The sequence below is a fragment of the Gouania willdenowi genome, chromosome 14 (genome assembly GCF_900634775.1).
Source record: "Gouania willdenowi chromosome 14, fGouWil2.1, whole genome shotgun sequence".
In the NCBI taxonomy this organism is placed as follows: domain Eukaryota; kingdom Metazoa; phylum Chordata; class Actinopteri; order Blenniiformes; family Gobiesocidae; genus Gouania; species Gouania willdenowi.
In genome coordinates, this window is record NC_041057.1 from 4,785,893 (window position 1) to 4,807,270 (window position 21,378).

General features: G+C 34.9%; 1 protein-coding gene across 4 annotated transcripts in view; it reads left to right on the forward strand.

The window, feature by feature from the left end:
• The window catches only part of nrg2a (neuregulin 2a), a 145,799-nt gene that overhangs the window by 109,099 nt on the left and 15,322 nt on the right, over positions 1–21,378 (forward strand). For 3 of the 4 annotated variants that reach the window (XM_028466512.1, XM_028466510.1, XM_028466513.1), the window contains exons 4-6: positions 5,208–5,307; positions 12,533–12,591; positions 19,737–19,760. In XM_028466512.1, the coding sequence (XP_028322313.1) occupies positions 5,208–5,307; positions 12,533–12,591; positions 19,737–19,760 (183 nt within the window). Of the gene's footprint in view, positions 1–5,207; positions 5,308–12,038; positions 12,116–12,532; positions 12,592–19,736; positions 19,761–21,378 lie in introns of all 4 variants that reach the window. The other variant, XM_028466511.1, reaches the window with a different exon arrangement.

Consider the following 21,378-nt stretch of genomic DNA (forward strand, 5'->3'; position numbering starts at 1 on the left):
AAGAAAAATACACAAAATAATTTAAAGAAAAAATACATAAAAAGACAATAAACACACACAAAAAATAACACTAAAGAAATCTCAAATGTGAACAGAAACACACAAATTTACTCAAAAGTTGCACAAGACGACTAGAAATACACAAAAATAACAAAGTAATGTATGAATTAACAACAAAAATACATACGATTTAAAGAAACATTCAACATTATGGAAAAAAAATACAAAAAGAACAAAAAATAACACAAAAATATATAAATCAAGAACAGAAACACTCAAAATTAAGGAAAAAAACACAAAAATAACATAAAAATATTTAAAGTTGAACAAGATGACTAGAAAGACACAAAAATAATAGAGAAATGTATGAACTGACAAGCAAAAATACACAAAATAATTTAAAGAAAAAAATATTGAAATATATATACAGTATATATTACGTTTTCACTTTCTTAAATACAAAACTAGTTCAAATAAAACACCATCTTACTCAAAAAAAAAAATGTATTTGGGGGTCACCAGATATTTGTGATTTGGAAATGGGGTCACGATCCCAAAACGGTTGGGAAGCACTGTGTTACATAGACGAGGAAAACGTGTTCCTGCTTCTACTGAAGGCTTTTGAATGTGGGCAGGTGGTGTTTGTTATTTAGTGAAATGAAGCTTGTCTGAAAGTGAGACATGTGGGTCTGAAATACACTCAGTGTGGAGTCCAGAAACAGCTTTTAGTTCTTCCAGCTGCTCAGGGTTCTCGCATTTATCAAGAAAAGAAAGAACAGTGAGCATTACGACACATAATAATACATTCATTAATATGAAACAGAGGTGTAAAGAGTACTGATATATCTTACCCAAGTAGAAATACTGTTAGTTGATTGAAATTGTACTCAAAGTACAAGTATTACATACAGTAAACATCTCATGTATAAACATAAAAAGGAAGAGATTAAATCTTGCACAATTGGAACTTCATTAATTTTCCACAAAGGCATCTCTATAAAATAAAAGACTTGTCAAAATGAACAATTAAATAAAATAACACCAATTAATTCAATTCAAATTAAAGAAAAGAAAAATAATAATATTCAATGCTGTTTTGGTGGCGTGCATTACGTTTAATCTGATTGGTCGACTATGATGTGATGCATTTGATTGTTGCCTCGTCATTTAATTTTTTTGTACCTTCATAATGTCCATTGATCATTTTAAAACAACTTGCAACTGATTTAACATATAGATCTAGAGGTACATTTAACATTTAGATGTAGATATAAATTCAATATTTAGATTTACATTAAACATTTAGATTTAGATTCAACGTTTAGATTCAAGATTTACATTTACCATTTACATTTGTTACATTTTATTAATCTGATTGGTCGACTATGATGTGATGCGTTTGATTGTTGTCTCGTCATTTAATTTTTTTGTAGTTTCACTATGTCTGTTGATCATTTTAAAACAAAGTATGATAATTTTACTCAGTAACGGTTGGGTGTAGAAATGTAACACATTATTTTACTTATTTTAAAATGTACTTAAGTACAAGTAAAATAACTGATATATCAATATACTCCAAAAGTACCCATGAAAGCAGCTGCGATACAGTACCGTGAGTACTTGTAATCCATTATTTTCACCTATCTCTGAGTCTTTGTCTGATGATGAGAGGCTCATAAAACGCCGTCTACACTAAAACACATTTGCCATGACCAGCAGAAGTCAAATAAACTGTGACTGCTGAGCCCGTCCACGGTTCAAGTATCAGCCTTGATCCTTTCTGTGTGAAGTTTACATGTTCTCCGCCTCCCCCCTGTGTAGTTATACCACCCCCCCGGGGTCATCTGTTTTCCACCAACATGCATGCCAGGTGGACCGTCCATCTCGCACCGGTGCATTGTGGGAGAGAGCGATGCCTGCCGACGTGCGCATCCTGTTTTTTTTTTTCTTTAATCACCTTTTGTGAGTTTGACTGTGAAAGCGAGCACTCGTCACTGTTTCATCGCCGACATATTTGGAACATTTAGCTGACTTTCCTCGCATTTCGCTAACTTTTCTTTCATTTTAGACACATTTATGTAAAACAGTGTACACGTGAAAAATAAATCTAAATGGTAAATCAGAATGTAAATGGTAAATCTAAATACAAAGCTGAATATAAATGTTCAATCTAAATGTATATTTAAATGTAAGTTCAATCAAAACGTTAAATCTAAATTTATATGTTAAATCTAATCTAAATGTCGAATTGGTCGCCAAGTGTAAAGCCAAATGTTTGAATAAATGTATATGTTAAATTTAAATGGTAATGTTAAATCTCAATCTCTGCAGCCCCCCCCACCCCCACCCTCTGGAATTCACTCCCTCAAGACATTTGAAACTGTACCACTCTGGACCCTTTCAAATTACGCCTCAAAACTAATCTTTTCAGACTTTTAGTAGTAAAACTTTCATTATTACATGTACTTCTTTTGATCATCTGTACTTTCATTGTAAAGTGTCTTTGAGTTTTTTGAAAAGCGCTATTTGAAAGTAAAGATATTATTAAATCTTAACTAAAGCTTTACACTGGGAAACTAATTTAACATATAGATCTAGACATACATTTAACATTTAGATGTAGATATAAATTCAACATTTAGATTTATATTTAACCTTTCGATTTAGATTCAACATTTAGATTTAACATTATATTTAGCATTTAGATTTAGACATACTTTTAACATTTAGATTTACATTTAACATTTCGATTTAGATTCAACGTTTAGATTTAACATTGTATTTAACATTTAGATTTCGACATTAATTTAACATTTAACGTTTAGATTCAAGATTTACATTTACCATTTACATTTAGATTTATTTTTGGACACATTTTTAACAATGTTATAGAACATGCTGTTTTACATGCATTTCTGTCTCAAATGTGAGAAAAATGAGCTAAATATGTCGGCTATGAAAAAGTGACTGAGTTTTTACCTTCGCCACCTCATACACACGTTTTCTATTTTGAGCGTAAGAGTTTTTTTACAATGTTTTCAAACCCCCCCTTCTCTCGCTGCTGCTTTGTCTGATCTTTTTTATGAGGTGTTTTACACGCAAGCACTCCAAGAAGTCCTGATTAACTGGTGAAGCTGGGAATGCTTTGGGGAAAAAATGTGAGATGAAGGTGGATACAGTATGTGCTTGTTTTGAAAACATGAGATTATTTCCAGGGAACCTTGGCGGACCTTCAATGACATGTCACATGTCATTGAAGTTCATTTGTAATACATTTTGTTATGAGAAAAATGGAAGGAAGGTGAAAATTGAGTCTTTTCTTGACAAATTCACCGTCCTTTGGATCTCGATTATTTTTTGGTAGTTTTGGGTTCCAGGAGCTTGTTTTCATGATGACAAACCAAAATAAGGATGACAAATTCTGACTAAATTGAAACCCAATTGTGGTTTTGGGGCTTTGTAAAGTCATGCTTGCAGCTGTTGGATGGCTTGATGTCATCGTTTGTTATTCTCAAACATCGTCTACCTGCCAAATCAGACATGTGCTTCTGCACAAAGCCCGACGTTCTCCAACCAAAGGAGAGTTTCTATAACTATTCCTCGGTTACTTTTTTTTGTCAGCGCCGGCGGCTCCTGCTGCAATGAATCCTTTTTTTTTTTTTCTGTCACAACATTTTGCAAGACGTGAATATCAGGCTTCTGAAGCGAAGGCCCTCGTGATCGGAAAACTTCTAAATCCCTCCCAACGAACTGTCAACATTGTGTCGAGCTGCTAATAGCATCTGACGGCAGGTACACAGTCAACATCATGTGCCAGAGTTTGACATGTGAAGCTCACGCCCCCACCCCTCCGAGGCCCCCCTCCCGTCCATCCTGCTGTGGTGGTTGCTCACTCTCAGCACTACGAACGTCCTTCCTCTGCTGCTGATAAGCAGACTGGAGGCACATTATATCTGTAGAGTGTGGGATTAGGCACAGATACATGACATTTTGGGCCATTCCAAGGACGTGAGTCAGTGTATAAACAACTCCTACGCTGTCAAGGAAATATTTACTTTGCTCATCGAGCTTCTTGGGATAATGTCAACACTGCTATAGGACACAATTATGTTCCTGGATAGAAAACTTAAAGAGTCCTTGTGTTAATAATAATAATAATAATAATAATAATAATAATAATAATAATAATAATAATAATAATAATAATAAAAGTGTATCAAGTGAAAGAAACTCAAGACCTCTAGTAATAAAAATAAAAACACTATATAAGTTTGTTTTATTCAATGGTTATTCCTCTTAACAATAACTAAAATGATAATGAGAACTAGAATATTTTGCATTTCCTGAAAAAAATGCAAGTGATGAGCGGAAATGCACCCCTATTTGGCTGCTGGAAAAATAACGCCACCAATCAGGAGCCAGCATTTTCATCTGCTGACCATACAACTGTGACTAAGTCACTGTAACTATGTAATAAAGTAACTGTAACTAACTAATTAGCTGGTGGTGACAAACATCAAAGTCGAGCATTTCACTATGCTGGCTCCTGATTGGCTGGTGACAAACATCAAAGAACTGTAACTATTGTAATGAAGTACTGTAACTAACTAATTAGCTGATGGTGACAAACATCAAAGGACTAACTGTAACTATGTAATGAAGAAACTGTAACTAAGTAACTAATTATGTAACTGTAGCTAACTGTAGCTATGCAACTAAATAACTGGAACTAACTGGAACTAAGTAATTGTAACTGTAACTTAATTAGCTGATGGTGACAAACATCAAAGGCGAGCATTTCACTGTGCTGGCTTCTGATTGGCTGGTGACAAACATCAAAGGACTGTAACTGTAACTATGTAATGAAGTAACTATGTACTGTAGCTAACTGTAAATACGCAACTAAATAACTATAACTAACTGTAACTATGTAACTCAGTAATTATGACTGTAACTTAATTAGCTGATGGTGACAAACATCAAAGGACTGCAACTAAGTAACTGTAACTACATTACTAAGTAACTTGAACTATGAAAGAATGTAAAAAAGTGAAACATCTCAAAAGTCTTACTTGTCCAAATTGTGAAAACTGCGTGAAAAGTTTGGGTAAGACGGAAGAAGAAGAAGAAAAACAATGTTCAGGATGCCATATGCTATACGTCCTCACTAATAATAATAATAATTTGTTGTGTTTTTCTGTGTACAGTCCCAAGTCACTCCAGAAGATGCAACGAGACAGAGAAGGCCTACTGTGTGAATGGCGGCCACTGTTTTTTCATCCAGGGTATAAATAAGCTTTCCTGCAGGTGAGTTTTCTCTTCCTTCTCACTTTGTAACGTTGTTTCTTTTTTGTAATTTTTGTTTTTTATCAGATAAACACATAAAGTAGGCCTCATGGATCAGTAAATCAAAAATAATTTTCTAAAAAAAAAAAAAAAGATTCTGTCGCTTTGTTTGTTTTGATCTCCACTGTAAACACTCTCTCATTGACATTATCACGCATTGCATTGTGGGATGTGGAGTCCTGACCAGTGTTTCTCAAATAAATGGGGGTGTGTGCCCCTAGGGCAGTGTGTTTTTTTCAAACTTTTTCTGCTGCCTTTGAAAAACTTTCAGGGCCACCCAATCATGACAAAATAAATAATAAAATAATAAATGAAATGAGGACAAAAAAAAAAACCTTAAAATTTGCAATCATACATTTAGAACAGAAATAAAGCTCTATATTAATAAAGTACAAAAGAGGTTGCTTTTTTTTTTAATTTTTCATGCTCAAGGTTCAGCAAAGCCGTTCTAGCGCCTCCAATTCAGAGCTCACTCACATGTGCTGTCCATTATTGTGCAGCTTGTTGTTAATAAACATTCCTGTGGTATTTTGCATCAGCAAATTTTACCTAGAATTGTCTTTCAAGATTTATATTGTATATTGTCATTTTGAGAGAAAATATCGAGATATGAGTTTTGGTCCATATCGCCCAGCCCTAGCCGAGATCAAAACAAACTTTGTTACGACAATTTGAATTTTTTACATCTTTTTTTTTTTTAGCAAATGATCTTTAATTTATGTGGCCTGCACTATTGTCTTTATCTGATAATAAATGTTCAACTTCTCATGATGTGTTTTAACGGTAACACTAATACACTTATCTCACCCTAATTGTAAGGATTACAGTTTGTTTTTGGGGATGTTGCTTCATTCCCCGTCTTTTATCTCTGCAGCAGCAGCGTCACATCACAGTTTATCCAACTCACCCACCTGTTGTGTATTTTAACACTAATAATAATGAAGGGGAGCAACAGTGCGCTCATCCTTTTAAGTCATGTTTAGTGTACGTGAGCGCTGCACATTAAAAGCCTTTTGAAAATGTCATGAGTCACTGGTTTAGTAGTGAGCAAATATTTATGCCTGTCGGAGGCCCCCAATGAGGTAAATAGAATCACTGCTTACATTTGCAGAGTGGGCTGTGGGGGTGGGTGAGCTTTGTACCTCAGCCTTTTTGGAGGAAAACAAGCTTTTTTTTTTTTTTTTGTTCCGCTGACATTTCCATCTTGGTTTGTGTTGGGCTCCAAGAAGGGACAAAAAAAAAAAAACCCAACATGGTTTTCATTGAAGTTCATGAGAACATGGACGTAATTGTCTTTTCCATTTTAAGAGCATTTCCTTATTTGCAACATTTAGTCGGGTAATAAATCAGTCACGTATCCGCTGCATTTGTTCAACCACAGAGATATTGTTTTTTAAAGCCATCTCTTTCTCTAATAATCATTTCTGGGGCTTGTGGAGGTAAAAAAAAAAGTGAAGAATTTGACGTTAAGGTATGACAGTGACATTTCTACCAATGTTAGGCCGCAAACACACCAATTAAATGTTAAAAGTTGGATCCTGACATGAAAACCAATTATAATGCTTCCAAGTGTTCAATGAACGTAACCACAAATTCCCATAATGCATGTTGGATTTGTATTTTTCCTCAAACACTATTTTTAGATGATTCATTTCAGTTTGTGGTAACCAAGTTTTTTCATTTTTCAATAGTTTTTTTATGTCTTCATTTTCAAAATAAGAGTTTTGTATTTTATGTCCCCATACAACTTTTTCACTTTCTGTACAATACCGATATTGCAGCCTTGATTATTGGCCGATACCAATATCGGGTATACCGGTGGTTCTCAACCTTTTCAAACCACAGAAATTGGTTAAAAGTTGCAAATTAGAGCTGCAGAAATGGACAGAAACTGACAATTTTGGGATCGGAAAATAATGGGCATGACCAATTGTAAATATAGCTAACTTTGCAAAAAATAAGCACAAAATATGGTGAAAACTGACAATAATGGGTCAATATATGTGACTTTAGGTGGAAAAGTGGTGGAGAGGGTTTATAAGTGCTGAAAATGTCTTGAAAGTGGAAAAAATGTGCAGAAAAGGCATTGGAATTGAAGGAAGTGGCAGAAATGGGAGTAATGTGGCAGAAATGCATTAAAAGGAGCAAAAATGTGGCAAGAAAAAGTAATGAAAATAGGTTAAAATATGACAAGTTTGGTGTCGTTGCAGAAAATGGTTAGAAAAAATGGGCTCAAATTGTTAATTTTGTAGTGTGGAATATTAGAAAAGGCTTGATTAAATGAAATTACTCAGAGAACAATAGTCAGCATCAGCAGACCCATTTATTATTAACAGATTAGTAACATACATTTTAACCTTTAAACTGAAGAATATTCTTACATTGAGTAAAATAAATGATCTCTATATCCAATAAAAACAATATAATATAATAGTATACCGTAATCAGGTGCAGGTTTTGTTGATATCTGACATCAATATTAGATCGGGACACCCTTAAATAAAATACCACGATCATATGTTTGTTGAAACCAGTTTATTTAAATTAAAAGGCTGCTAAGACTGCTTTCATTTATAAGCTAAAACCAACAAGAGTCCACTGTGCTTTGCAGCTACATCCAGAAAGCTGTGTATGAATCGGAGGCAGCAATAATCTAATTACTGTAACTAATTCAGTCATAGCCTGGCACGGCTCCAGAAAAGTTAGGTCATGTGATGAAGGCCAACAGGGATTTAACGCTCCAAAGCCAGATCCTGTAAGACTAAACAAGTCCTGCTTGTATGCTAGCACGCTTTAGCCTTAGCTTTGGGATAAACACTGCGGAGGGTCGCGAAACTCACTGCCTAATGCAGTCATTGTGTCTTTCGTAACTGTGGGAATGATCAATATCTGGCAGAAACAAAGAGGAAAGGATTGTTGCATCACAGAATGACACAAACTTGATTTAAACACTTCATGACGCAGCATCTAATACTAAAATAGGCAACAAACAAGTTCTTAACTCGATTACATCTACTTGGCATTCTTTATTATGAGCTGGAAATGTGAGTTTGGCTTGGCCGTCACTTAATGAGTGACTTTAAACTGGCATTAAAACCCTTGTTAGCCTCATTGTTGGCCCTGATTTCAACTTTCAAGGCCAATAAGGGATTTTATTTTGAAAAGATTGGTTGTTTTTCTTTCAAATTTTGACTTTTTCCAACCCATTTTTAATTAGAGTATCATTGGTGACCCTAAAAGACAGACTGCTCATCCTAATAATTTCAAAAGTATTTTTTTTTTTTTAACAGTTCTTTAGTACAGTGGTTCTCAACCTTTTCAACCACAAAAATTAGTTAAAAGTTGCAAATTAGAGTGGCCAAAAAACGGACAGAAAAAGTGGTAAAAAGGGTTCAAAGTGTCAATATTGGCACAATTAGTTTAAACTGGCAAATAATGGACATGACAAATCGTGAATGTGGTTAAAATGGCAAAAAAAAAAATAAAAAATAAGCATGACATATGGTGAAAAAGGTTCAAAGTGACAATAATTGGTGAACATTTGCGACATCAGGTGGGAAAAGTGGTGGAAAGGGTTTATAAGTGCTGACAATGTCTTGAAAGTGGAAGAAATTGTGCTGGAAAGGCTTTGGAATTTGATGTAGAAGTGGCAGAAATGAGAGTAATGAAGCAAAAATGCATTAAAAAGAGCAAAAATATGGCAAGAAAAAGTGACGAAAATACGTTAAAATATGGCAAGTTTGGTGTAGTTGCAGAAAAACGGTAAAAATTGGCAAAAATGGGCTCAAATTGTCCAGAAAGTATCTTTAAATTCTTGAATGCATCTGGAAACCCCCTCCCAGGGTCTCACCACCCCAAATGGTGTCCTTAACCCAAGGTTGAGAACCCCTGATTTAGTGGACAAAAGGTCATTAAAAGTAACATAAAACATGTATTTTATATATAAGTGCCCTCTTTGGAAAACACTTTCCTCACAAATAAAAAATAAAAGTTCGTTCCTGTCTGACCCGCTGGGAAATATATGACATATAAATAAATAAACGCTGCAAATCATCACTGGGAAGAAATATGAAACACGAACCGAAAACAAACCCTGACGATTTATATTTGCAGATCTTTTTTTCCCTGTATGTTTGAAAATGAATAACAGGCCCGCCTGCTTTAGTTGTGAAAAAAAAAGTGATTGAAATTACATGAGCAGTTGCTGCCGAGCTGTAAAATGAAAAACGGTGTGAGACCAGAATAAGTCATAAGTTTGAGTCTTTAAAGAAGCGATCCTGTTTCCCATCTCCTCACACATGGTGAAGTACTTTCCCTCCTAAATGTCACATGTTTATTTTCTACTCCGCTGTGGATTATTTTGCCTCCACCCTGATTTTTAAATTATCTGGTGACAGTCGATTTCTTTCATCCATTGGCCAACTTTCCTCCGGCCTAGGTGGTGATCTCCCCCCCCACCCTCCCAGTAAGGCACCATCAGTCAGGATGAGTAATTTAATGTTCGGGGGTTATGGCGCTCCTGGGAGGAATTGTGTGAAACCAGTAAATCAGGAGCAGTGACCTTTGTTGGACTGGTGGTCTAGTTGTGGCTGTGAGAGGAATGTTGGTAGCCCTGCTCGTCCTAATGGGATTCTAATGGATGCTAACAGTCATCTGTCTTTAATTACAGACACTTGTTTTAGGGGTTGATCTTTACTTTTAAAGCAAAAGTCAAACATTATTTTTGTTGTCATGATCTTGCACCAGAACGTGTCTCATGAATTTTCCTAAATATCTGTTTTTCCAATGAAAATTCGTCTCTTTTTTTTGTATGTGAACATGAGGCCAAAAACATCAATATTGTGTTTTACTGTTTTTGTTAATTTGTTGAAATGGTAACCATGTATAAAAGTGTTAAGCAGGGTACACACATAAGGCGCGTGTCAAACTCAAGGCCCGGTGGCCAAATTTGGCCCTTCAGAGCATCCAATTCGGCCCGCAGGAGAAAATTTACAATTTACAAGCAATTTACATTTCAGTTCAGAAGTCTACATTTTTCCCAAAATTCTGCAATTTTTCCCAAATTGATTGAAAGATTTTCTCAAATTAAACAAAAATTGGTAAAAAATATCAAATTTAAAGACATTTACTGTCAGTATCTGTCACTTATTGCTTATATTGTTGATGCCTTCCATACGTTGTATTTCAAATTTATAACTAGAAGTGCAAACTTGGGCACATTAATATTGAAATTGTTCATTTTCCCGCCAAAAACCTGTGACCCACTTGTGATCAAACTGGTCCGTATTCGACCACTGAACCAAAATGAGTTTGACACCCCTGACATAAGGACCTCATGAAGAAAGAATCACACGCAGAACTTGATATGTAATTACCAAATGCTATGTTTTGACTAGCGCTATCAGTCACATACATAATCCTGAGAGAACTGAACAGCAGCAGATTCACTGAGGCACTCGCACTGAAAGCTGGTTAACATCTGAATCCCAGACTGGTCTGTTCCACAAAAACCATGTGTCCGCATCTGACCAGCAACCCTAAAGCTCGACTCTGTCTCATTCATCAAAACTGCCACAACAGAACTTTTAGAAGTTTCAATCGGACCGTGTGTGCTCCGATAATTTACTCCACCTCCTAGTCTGAAATCTCACATAATCTAATGAGATCTAACAACGTGATCTAATCCAACCTACTTAGAATTCTGGATTTTTTGACCTCCTTCTTTAGAAAGTGACCTGGAATGCCATCTGAATTCTGAGCTCCTGTTCGGTAAAGACAGAAACAAAATCTAATATTATGGCGGTCAGACATGTTGGAGATATTTCGACATTGCTGTTGTCAAGTGGCCTTGAACGCAGCATTGCGCGTTTCTCAATCAGCTCGCTTTTTGATTGGCTACATTCGGTTCCACGTCACAAATCACCGTGTCATGAATCGGGAGTCGTCGACTTTCCCCGACAAGCACATGCACAAGGCGTTACGGTCGTAAATATTAAACAAGTTTAAATATTGACAATTTGACCCGTTTCAGGGGAAAAAAATCACTCTCAGAAGACAGGATTATTTTATAACATATGACATTATGACATAAGATAATCTAGCGTTTGGTCTTGAAGGGGTGAAATCGGGTCTTAATACAATCTTATCTTTTTTATTCATATTTTGCCATTTCTATGCCTTACTTGCCTTACCTTTGATTTTGGGTCTGATTTTAAACTTCTTTATTTTGTATGTTTTACTACACCGTTAACCCTGTTTTACTGCATTAAACATATTTACAATAGTTTTTAGGGGCTTAATACAGTCTTAACGAAAAATGTATTATTGTTTTTTGATTTTGCCATTTTTATGCCTTACCTCTAATTTCAGGTCTGTTTTTAAACTTCTGTTTTTTTCATACAGTCATGTGCCGTCCTTCTTTTAACATGTTGATCACATTTGTCATACTTTTTTGGGACTTTATACAGACTTATCTCAAAAAAATGTCACCATTGTCTTGTATGTGTGTAGCCTGCTTTAGCTGTTGATGTTGCTAGCATGATGAACTTGGGAAAACTAACAAACATTTAGTTTTTATTCCTTTTATTTATTTATTTTTGTTCAATGGTTCCAAGGTGAATTCATGCCATTGGATTTAAAGTCCCACTTCCTGTGTTGGTCTCTGTTCATAACACCTGTGTGCTCCTTCCCAGATGTCCGGAAGGATACTCCGGCCAGCGATGCTTAAAGACTGACCCGCGGCGGTTGTACAGTCCCAATCCGTACAAAAGTATGTTGACTTTTCCCCCGAGCAGAGAGAACAACAGAGACTAAGCTGTCACTGTTGGTGGACTCTTTGCTGCAGGATTTGTTTGGTTGTTTTCCTCTCGCTCCTCCACTTTCTCCCTCTCAGGTCGACACAATGCAATGAGCTGTGCACATCACGCCGGTGTGGTCCAGGGCAACGCTGCTTCTGCTGCCTATGGATGTGCTGTTGGTTTAACCCTCTCTCTCTCTCTCCTTTCCCCCCCTCTCTCCCCTTCAACCCTCACCTTTTTCTACACAAACTCCACTTTTTGTCTCCTCTCCCCTTTTATTTCCTCACTCATCCACCACCCCTGCTCCTCCTCCTCCTCCTCCTCCTCCTCCTCCTCCTCCTCCTCCTCCTCCTCCTCCTCTTTTCTGTGGCTTTGTTTCTTTCCATCAGGTGTCCCAATGACTTTACTGGTGATCGCTGTCAAACCTACGTTATGGCCAGTTTCTACCGTATGTCGATTTCCTCTTCCGCATCACTGTCCAGACTGTCGTGTGTGTGTATTAGTGTATGTGTGTGTGTGTGTGCATGCAGGTTACAGTATTGCCTTGATTTCCTGTTATACTCAGGGTTGGGGTCAATTACATTTTATTTTTTATCTTTATTGATCCCAAAATAAAAAAATTCAATAATGGAGGATATATATGAATAGAAAATATAAATAGAAAAATAATATTAAAAAAAAAAGGAGGAAGGGGAAAAAGGATATAATAAATATATTGTGTTAGATGCTTAAACTGGTACCCCCTTAAAGCAGAATGCACGAACTAAAAAATTTTATTTTTCAATTACATTTACGTTTTTTCATTATTTATGGTCAATTGCAGCTCAATTATGATTATGGTGACCGGCAATTACAATTTTTTTTTTTTTTTTCCTGAAAGTCAATTGCAATTACGTTCTCAATTACTGAAATAAATAACCCCATAAACGTTAACCTTCCTCTTATGTTAGCTTTCTATTAGCATCTTTTAACGGCTCCTAAATCAGCTGTAAAATACACTAAAAACAAATGTCTATCATCTAATTTATTGATTACCTTGTTAGGCTTCCTAATCAATGAAAATATAGATTTTAATATATTTGCTGTGGGCGTCTGAGCCTGTTTTGCGTCAGTATACCCCTAGATATGAAAGATAAGATGTGAAAACATATTTTAATCATTATTAACTACATATGTATAGAACTGTAAATTTTGCGTTAAATCATAATTGACAATTTTTATTATTTTCATGGCAATTTCAATTAAAAAGTAAATTATCTGAACTCAATTATAAGTTCATTACAATTACAACAGAAACAGATTTTTTAAAATTACAATTATAATTACACCAACATTTGTCATTAATTATAAATTACACAAATACAATAATAATTGACCCCAACCCTGCACGCTACCATAGATTAGTGACGTCTGTGTTGGATATCGTGTTGTTGCATGTTTATTATCAAAGTAGGAGCTAGCTTATTGCGAGCGATAGCCGCAAACAGTCGTCTGATGTTGAATGTACGTAACAACTTTATCTAATGCTGTGGTTACGTTAAGTTCACTTACTAATGATGTATGTTTGTTTGTGCAATCAGGAACTAATATAATCCACGATGAAACCAAAAGCAGCCAGGAACGTTTACTTTTAAACAGGCAGCTGATGGGGCACAGATGGAACGACTTGAAACGTACCCAACTTAAACACAGGAGTGGAACTTTTGGTAGTTGCACCATCGATTTCAGTGCCAACATTGTTTTATTGTTAGACCAAAAAGGGTAATATGGATTAACTCAGCTTGTTTACAGCAGTGTTTCTCAAATGAAAGGAAAAAGAAAGGAAAATTAATTAATGAAAGCATTAAAAATATGGGCTTTTATAATGTTTACTTTTAGTTAAAAATGACCATCACACTGAATATTACCAGCAACTCACAAAGCAACATGAAAAACACACAAAATAAGAGAAAAAATAGACTGAATAATAAAAATAAGAGACAAACAATGACAAAATACACTAAGTGACACCAAAAACACACGCACTAACAGGGAAAAATACTATTACCAGCAACACACAAAACAACACAACAAAGACACGAGAAAAATAGACAAGATCCCGACAAAATACACAAAAATAAGAGAGAAACATACAAAACGACATAAGAAACAACCAAACGACACCAAATGCACATACTCTATGAGAAAATATTTTAAATAATGCCAACAACACACAAAAATTACAATAAAAACACACAAAATAAGAGAAATATATACTGAATAATAAAAAAAAAACCAGACAAACAACAACAAAATGACACCAAAAACACACAAAATGATGATAGAAATGATTGTGGTTTGAACACAAAGGTTAGTCTTGGTCCCTCATCAGGAGGGAGATGAATGTAAATGACAAAAACTATAGAAATACATCTATCCAGGAAGCACTATATACTGTTTAATTCAATTATTTACAAAATAAGATTATTTAAAATGTGTGTTATCACTCATTCATTCCGTTTTTATGCTCTCAAGTTGTTGTAGTCAGATATAAGGGGGTACTTTAATTCAGAAATAAGAGAAAGGGGGTACTGGATTGACATAAAGAGTTGAGAACCACTGGTTTACAGCAACAACAATGGAAAAAATCTCCCTCCTCCATTGATTTGTTCTGACGTTTAATAATTGTACTCTAAGACAGGACAACAAGGCATGTCATGTTAGAACAAGTCGTTCAATAACTCACAGCAACTTCCTTGTGTTTTTGATCAGTCGGTTCGTTCCTAACAAGCGCAATAATCACAGCCACTCCGAACTTTTATCGAGTCCAATTCAAAACATCCCCCATAAACTGTAGTATGTGTTTGGAAAAATATCAAGCAAACCAAATTAGCGTTCTCACAGCACGATGTCCTCGGTGCAGAGTTCACGCCTCTATCCTTGAGTGTTGTCAGAAAAAAAAAAAAAACTGCGGCACAAGCCTGGGGTGAAAGCAGTGAGCTCTGCACTCGTCCACACGGTCACATCAGCAAACGCATTCATCAAACGCAGAATTATACAAGATTAGAGGAAGGTTTGTGCAAGACTCCGTCGTGATAGATCTTGCCCTGGAGGCGTTCTTTTACTTTGAAGGCTCTTGCACATGGTTTGCAGTCACGCTTCCTTAGATTATAGCCTTACAGTCTTCAGTTTACATGATGCTATTACCAGTTAGTTGATTATATTCAAGGTACGTCAAGTATTGAGTGATTTTTTTGGCGGTAATTAAACAAACAATTGAGTCGTTATAGATCTCGTTCTTGATTTATTATAAATACCATAAATGGCCACATTTAATAATAATATAGAATTACATTTAAAATCTGTCATTTAGAATGAAAAACAGCCAACGGTTTCCTATCTAAGTGCATTTTTTTTCCTATTTACAAGAAGAAAGCAGTTCCATTGTGGCCGTAAACATAAAAAATTGAGTTGTTATAGATATTATTCTTGATTATTATTTTTTTGTTTAAAAAATACCATAAATGGCCATGTTTAATAATGATATAGAATTGCATTTAAAGTCTGTCATTTAGAATGGAAGACAGACAATCGTCTCCTTCTATCTAAGTGCATTTTTGTCCTATTTATAAAAAGAAAACAGCTCTGTTTTAGCCGTAATTAAACATAACCAATTGAGTTCGTTCTTGATTATTTATTTTTTTTGTTTAAAAAATGCCATAAATGGCCACATTTAATAATGATACAGCCAATGGTCTCCTATCCAAATGTGTTTTCTTTTTTTTTTCGGCCGTAATTAAACATAAACAATTGAGTCGTAGATCTCGTTCTTGATTTTTTTGTTTTTGTTTTTTTGTTTAAAAAAATACCATAAATGTCCATGTTTAATAATGATACAGAATTACATTGAAAGTCAACCAGCAAACACAGTCAATTATTTCCTCAAACTTGTAAAAAAAAAATGCCATGTCTTAGTGAATCCATATATTCTATCAAAAGTGTTCCTAAAACCTTCAAAAATCCAATTAATCCAAATATTTAGACCAAAACAAAAAAAATCTAACGTCCTATTTACAAGAAGAAAACAGCTCCGTTTGGTGGTAATTAAACATAAATAATTGAGCCATTGTAGATCTTGTTTAATAATGATATTGAATTGCATTTAAAGTCTGTGATTTAGAATGGAAGACAGCCAATCATTTCCTTCCCTCTGAGTGCATTTTTTTGTGTGTGTTAGTATCATGCCTTTGCAAGCCCATATGGTTACAATTGAATGCAACTTACAAAAAAAAAAAAAAAAAAAGTAACAAAATTGCATCTGTTATTGAAGTTTCATCCCTGTAGCTGGGCTCGTACTACGGCTCACACACACTGTTCTGTTGTCTGTTGGCCCCGAGTACAATAAGAGAAAAATCCTTTTGTGAAACTACAAGTAATTTCACCTCGCATTAAGTCGTAATGCACTGTGCTGAAATTACTTTGCTTTTTTGGCAAACGCAGACGGCGAGCTGTGTGGAAGCTCTTACTCCTGTTCCCAAGGACTTTATGTCTGCTTAGCTTTAGTGCAGCTGAAAACACGACAGACACAACCTAAAGTTAGAGCGTTAGCTTGTACGTTTCACCGATAATGTGCTGACTTTGGACAAGATCTAATCAGACTAAAGCCTAAATCCAATTTTTGCTCTCAACACCTTTCTGCACACACTCATAGGCGGAGTTTGAGATTCTTGCCAGAGGGGGAAAAAGAAAAAAACAGAATTAAATATATAGACCGTCTCAAGATATGAGCCAATCACAATGTGTGTAACACACAAAAGTAATTTGTATCATAATTGATAAGGTTGACTAAAAAAATTTGCATCAATGTACCGTTTAATGTTGTAAATTCATGATAAAATCAATTGCGCAACAAAAGAAGAACCAACCTAAAGTGTCAAGAGTTTGGCTTCATTTTTTGCTGCAGTACCATATATGAACTGCAGGGTGCAATGTCACTTCACTATTTACATTGTGAAGAAGAATTGCACGACAGAAGAAGAACCAACCTAAAGTCTCAAAGGATTGGCACCATTTCACTGAAAACTTATACTACACATCAAAAAGCAGCAGAAAACTATTTTATGTTAAAAAAAAAAATCTTTAACATTTTAATATGATTTCACAACTTTAATGAAAACTTTTGACCACTGGGGGGCATTTAATGTTGTAAATTCATGCTAAACTCAATTGCGCAAGAGAAGAAGAACCAACCTAAAGTCTCAAAAGTTTTGGCAGCATTTCACTGAAAACTTTTACTACACACCTGAGGTAGAACTAACATCTGTGACATGAAACTAACATTAATATGTTAGAATCAAAGGAGCAGAAAACTATTTTATGAAAAAAAAAAAAAATCAACATAGTTTCTCAACCGATAACTCCGCGTATGCGCACACTCCAGAGGAAGAGTTGTGTTGTTGTTGTGTAAACAGATGGTACTCTTTGTTTGGCCCACGTGGCTTAAACGCACTCGAGTGCAAGTCGCTACAGCCTCCCAATAGTTTTCAATTAGTATCACATGTACTGTATGTATCACATGTTCCCAGCTATTAATTCTTCTTATTCAGTGTGATTATTCCAAAACAGAGCCGATCCACTCCTTTTTTAACTTGCCTGTTCATGTGATGGGTGTGTTCAGGAACTCACACTGTAGCATTTTCAAGCAGCTGACGCACTTTTCCCTCTACACGAAGTAACAAAAGTAAATCCTTAATCAAACATTCACAAATGTAATAATTTATTTATTTATTTTTATTTTTTTTTGGTTAATATGATTTTAGTTCAGTTACAGCTTATTTCCATTTGCAGTGGAATTAAAAAAAAACTTACTGGAAAAAAACAGCTAGAATCTCATTTAAATAGACACTAGTGTTATTTTTTATTACGTTTTTGTCAGTCTTTTGACTAAAATGCAACTTGGATTTAGACAAAATTTAGTCATCGGGACAATTTCAATTATAATCAACTATTTGACAGTAACATTTTAGTCGACTAACTTTGTTACTGATATAGTCGACTAAAATATAATTTGTTTTGAAGTGGACTTAATAAGATTTAGAGTGGCTGCGATTTAGTCATCAAAGCCATTTCAGTTATAATCTAATTTTAGTCAACTAATTGACATTAAGGTTTTAGTCGACTGAATCTGTTACAGATATAGTCGACTGAATTATAAAACATAAGAATTATTGCTTTTATTAAAAAAAAAAGATTCAATTAGCATTGATCAACCTGATATTGGATGTTATTAATGTTTGTAATTACACACAGACAGATTTAATGAGATCAATACGTAATGATCACGTGATCACATGAGTTCTGATTGGCGTTCATCCCATATGACAAAATTATCATTTAGTTTTTATTAGGTAAAGAAAAATACATAAATATAATTTATATAGTTTTCATTCACATGTATCTTTTTTTAACATGTAGGTTACATGTTTAGAGTGTCAACTGCCAGTCTTCTTTCAGATGCCTTCAGAGGCATCTGCTGATCGCTTTGATGTATTATTGAATAATGTGTTATGGTTTTATTTGTTCAGATTTCATTCATTCTGAATAAATGCAACCCTAACATATTACTGTATTCAAAAAGAAGACAAAAATAACTTGCTGGAATTGTTGCAGTGAAGTCAAAGAAGAATCAAAGCGTTCTCAGACACCTCTGAAGAAGACTGGCAGTTGACAGCCGAAACATGTCAGGAGATCAAAGTAAAAAAAAAAGTTGTCTGAATAAATGAAGACAAAATTAACTTGCTGGAATTATAAAATTATTGAAACTAATCAAATTTAAGCTTCACTCAGATATTTGCATACTGCATTTTATCTGAACTAGGATTTTTAGAAATTTTTTGAGAAAGTTTAGGAAACAGTTATTTGATATTTACCATGTGTGATGTGTATTTGAAAACGAACAATCATTCAAAAACATAATTATAATACATTTTTTACTTCAGTTTTACAAGACATTTCAGGCGACCCCATATGGGGCCCCAACCCCAAGGTGGAAAAACACTGTCATTGACTTTTATGATGGAATAGAATAGAATGGAATTCTTTTCTCATTGTCATTGCAAAAATTAGAATGAAATTTCACATGCCCCTCCCAACAACAGTTCAAATATTGAAGCCAAACGTACACAGTTACCATAAAAACAACATAAGGTACGACAAAAGTCTGTCGGAATCAATATAAAAGTGTATGGGTACAAAAAGTTCAAAAGGATCAATTTGTTACTATTATTACGAAAAACAAATGTAAATCAAAAACATTTGAATTTAGACTAAATCTGATTCTAATCAGTAAAAATTCTCACGCACTAGAGTTGTGGCATGTTGTTGTTGTGTTGCTAATGTGCAGTAGCTTTGTGTGTTTGTGTGTTAATTGTGGTTTTGTCGTGCGTCTTGCATGCTGTATAGATGTCAGTGAGAATGTCGTTTCCACGGATGTTTTAGTCACAGTTGCTGCAGTAATGCCATAATTCCACGTCACGTTGGAGGGTGTCGCACTCTTTAATCGGCTCTTTCTGTTTTCTGTTTTCTCTTCCGACTCTCAACCCTCTGCGCTGGCAGAGCATCTTGGGATTGAATTTATGGGTATGGACCAATCCGTTTTTGACTCTCCATCGTAGCATAGCTCTGAACGTTTGACATGCTCCTCTTTCATCTGCTCTGAGACTGTATCCAAAATTCCCCTTGATTAACCAGTCGATCATAACTCAATAGAATGACATGTGATCCTTTATCGAACGTCAATAACCTGGTTGTGAACGCATCCATCTCTCATACATGTGCAATGGAATTTTTAATTAACTGAGATTTTTTTCTGATGACATCGTTCACCTCATGGAGATGCTTTTTGGTTTGTTTTTTGTTTTTTTTTTGCCTCCTCATCTGTAACAAGCATGACATGTCATGTTTGTGGCTACCAACCAATCATCTTTTCAGCTTTAAGCATCTGTCTCCTCTTGCCATGCATCGCTCTCCTTTTTTTTTTTCCTTCTTCTTCATCTTCTTCATGTTTGATTGTCGTCCGTTCCTCTGACATCACCTCATCCATCATTGTTAATGCTGAATTGCAACATTGAAATGAAAAGTAATATGATTCACCTGTTTGAGTTATGTCTGAAGAAGTGAATGCAGTGATATGAGCATGTCATGTTTTATTGAATCTACAGATTTATTTCCTCCTCCTTTTATTGCTGGATCTCGTTTCCTGTTACTTGATTTTTCTCCCAGCGACAGTCTGTGGTGGTTGATAGAACATTTTGAACTACTTGTAGTCCATAAATGTTAATACAGCAACATGAATATATTCATTTACTCTAATTTGAAGCTTTGTTTGTACGATTTTTTTTAATTTACTGTATTATGGAAAGCTGTTTGAGCCTAAATGTTTGAGCCTAAATGTGCAACCATAGTTAAGCTCTACTAGTACAAGTAGTCAATTTTAGTCAAGTTTACTAGTGTGCGAGTACACTTTCATAGCCGAGCAAATTGATTTGATTTGATTTATTATCTTTGAACGTTTGAAAACAAAAACAATACATGGTAAATAAAAGGAATGTCACAAAACAAGTTAATTTTCAGAGTAAAGTTTAAACACTCCAGTACAGTAGGTGGCGATATGCACCTATTCAAGTTGGTTGCAGCACGCCAACAACCAAGACAGAAGAAGTTATGTTCCAAAACAAGTCAAAAACAGAAATTAAGATTTCAGTTAAACTTTTACTTATTCATAAAAGGAGTAGGATTAAGTCGGATTTAATTCATCCAAATCACTTAAAACCAGTTTATCTATAAGATACTTGTATATACATTTGTTGTAATATGTACTATATAAATAAAGTTGTTTTACATTCACTTGCATGTATATATACAGATATACACCTACATTCATAAACAATGTATATACAGTAATATTATATACTAACCATATAATTATAATATGAGATACCTATATACAAATGAACACTTCACCTATATTGTACATAGAACCAAATTTCTATATCCATACCAAAGATACCAAATAGTATCACTCGTACTACTAGTTAGTATTATATCCTAATAAGGTGATGGGGAGAAGTTAATTCAGGCTTGCCATTGGCTTTCAAAAAATATTCCGACCAATCAGGGAGCTGGAAATCTCCCCCTCACTCATAAACAGTAGAGATATTTAAATTAAATTTAAAAATGTTCACATTTGTTCCTGACT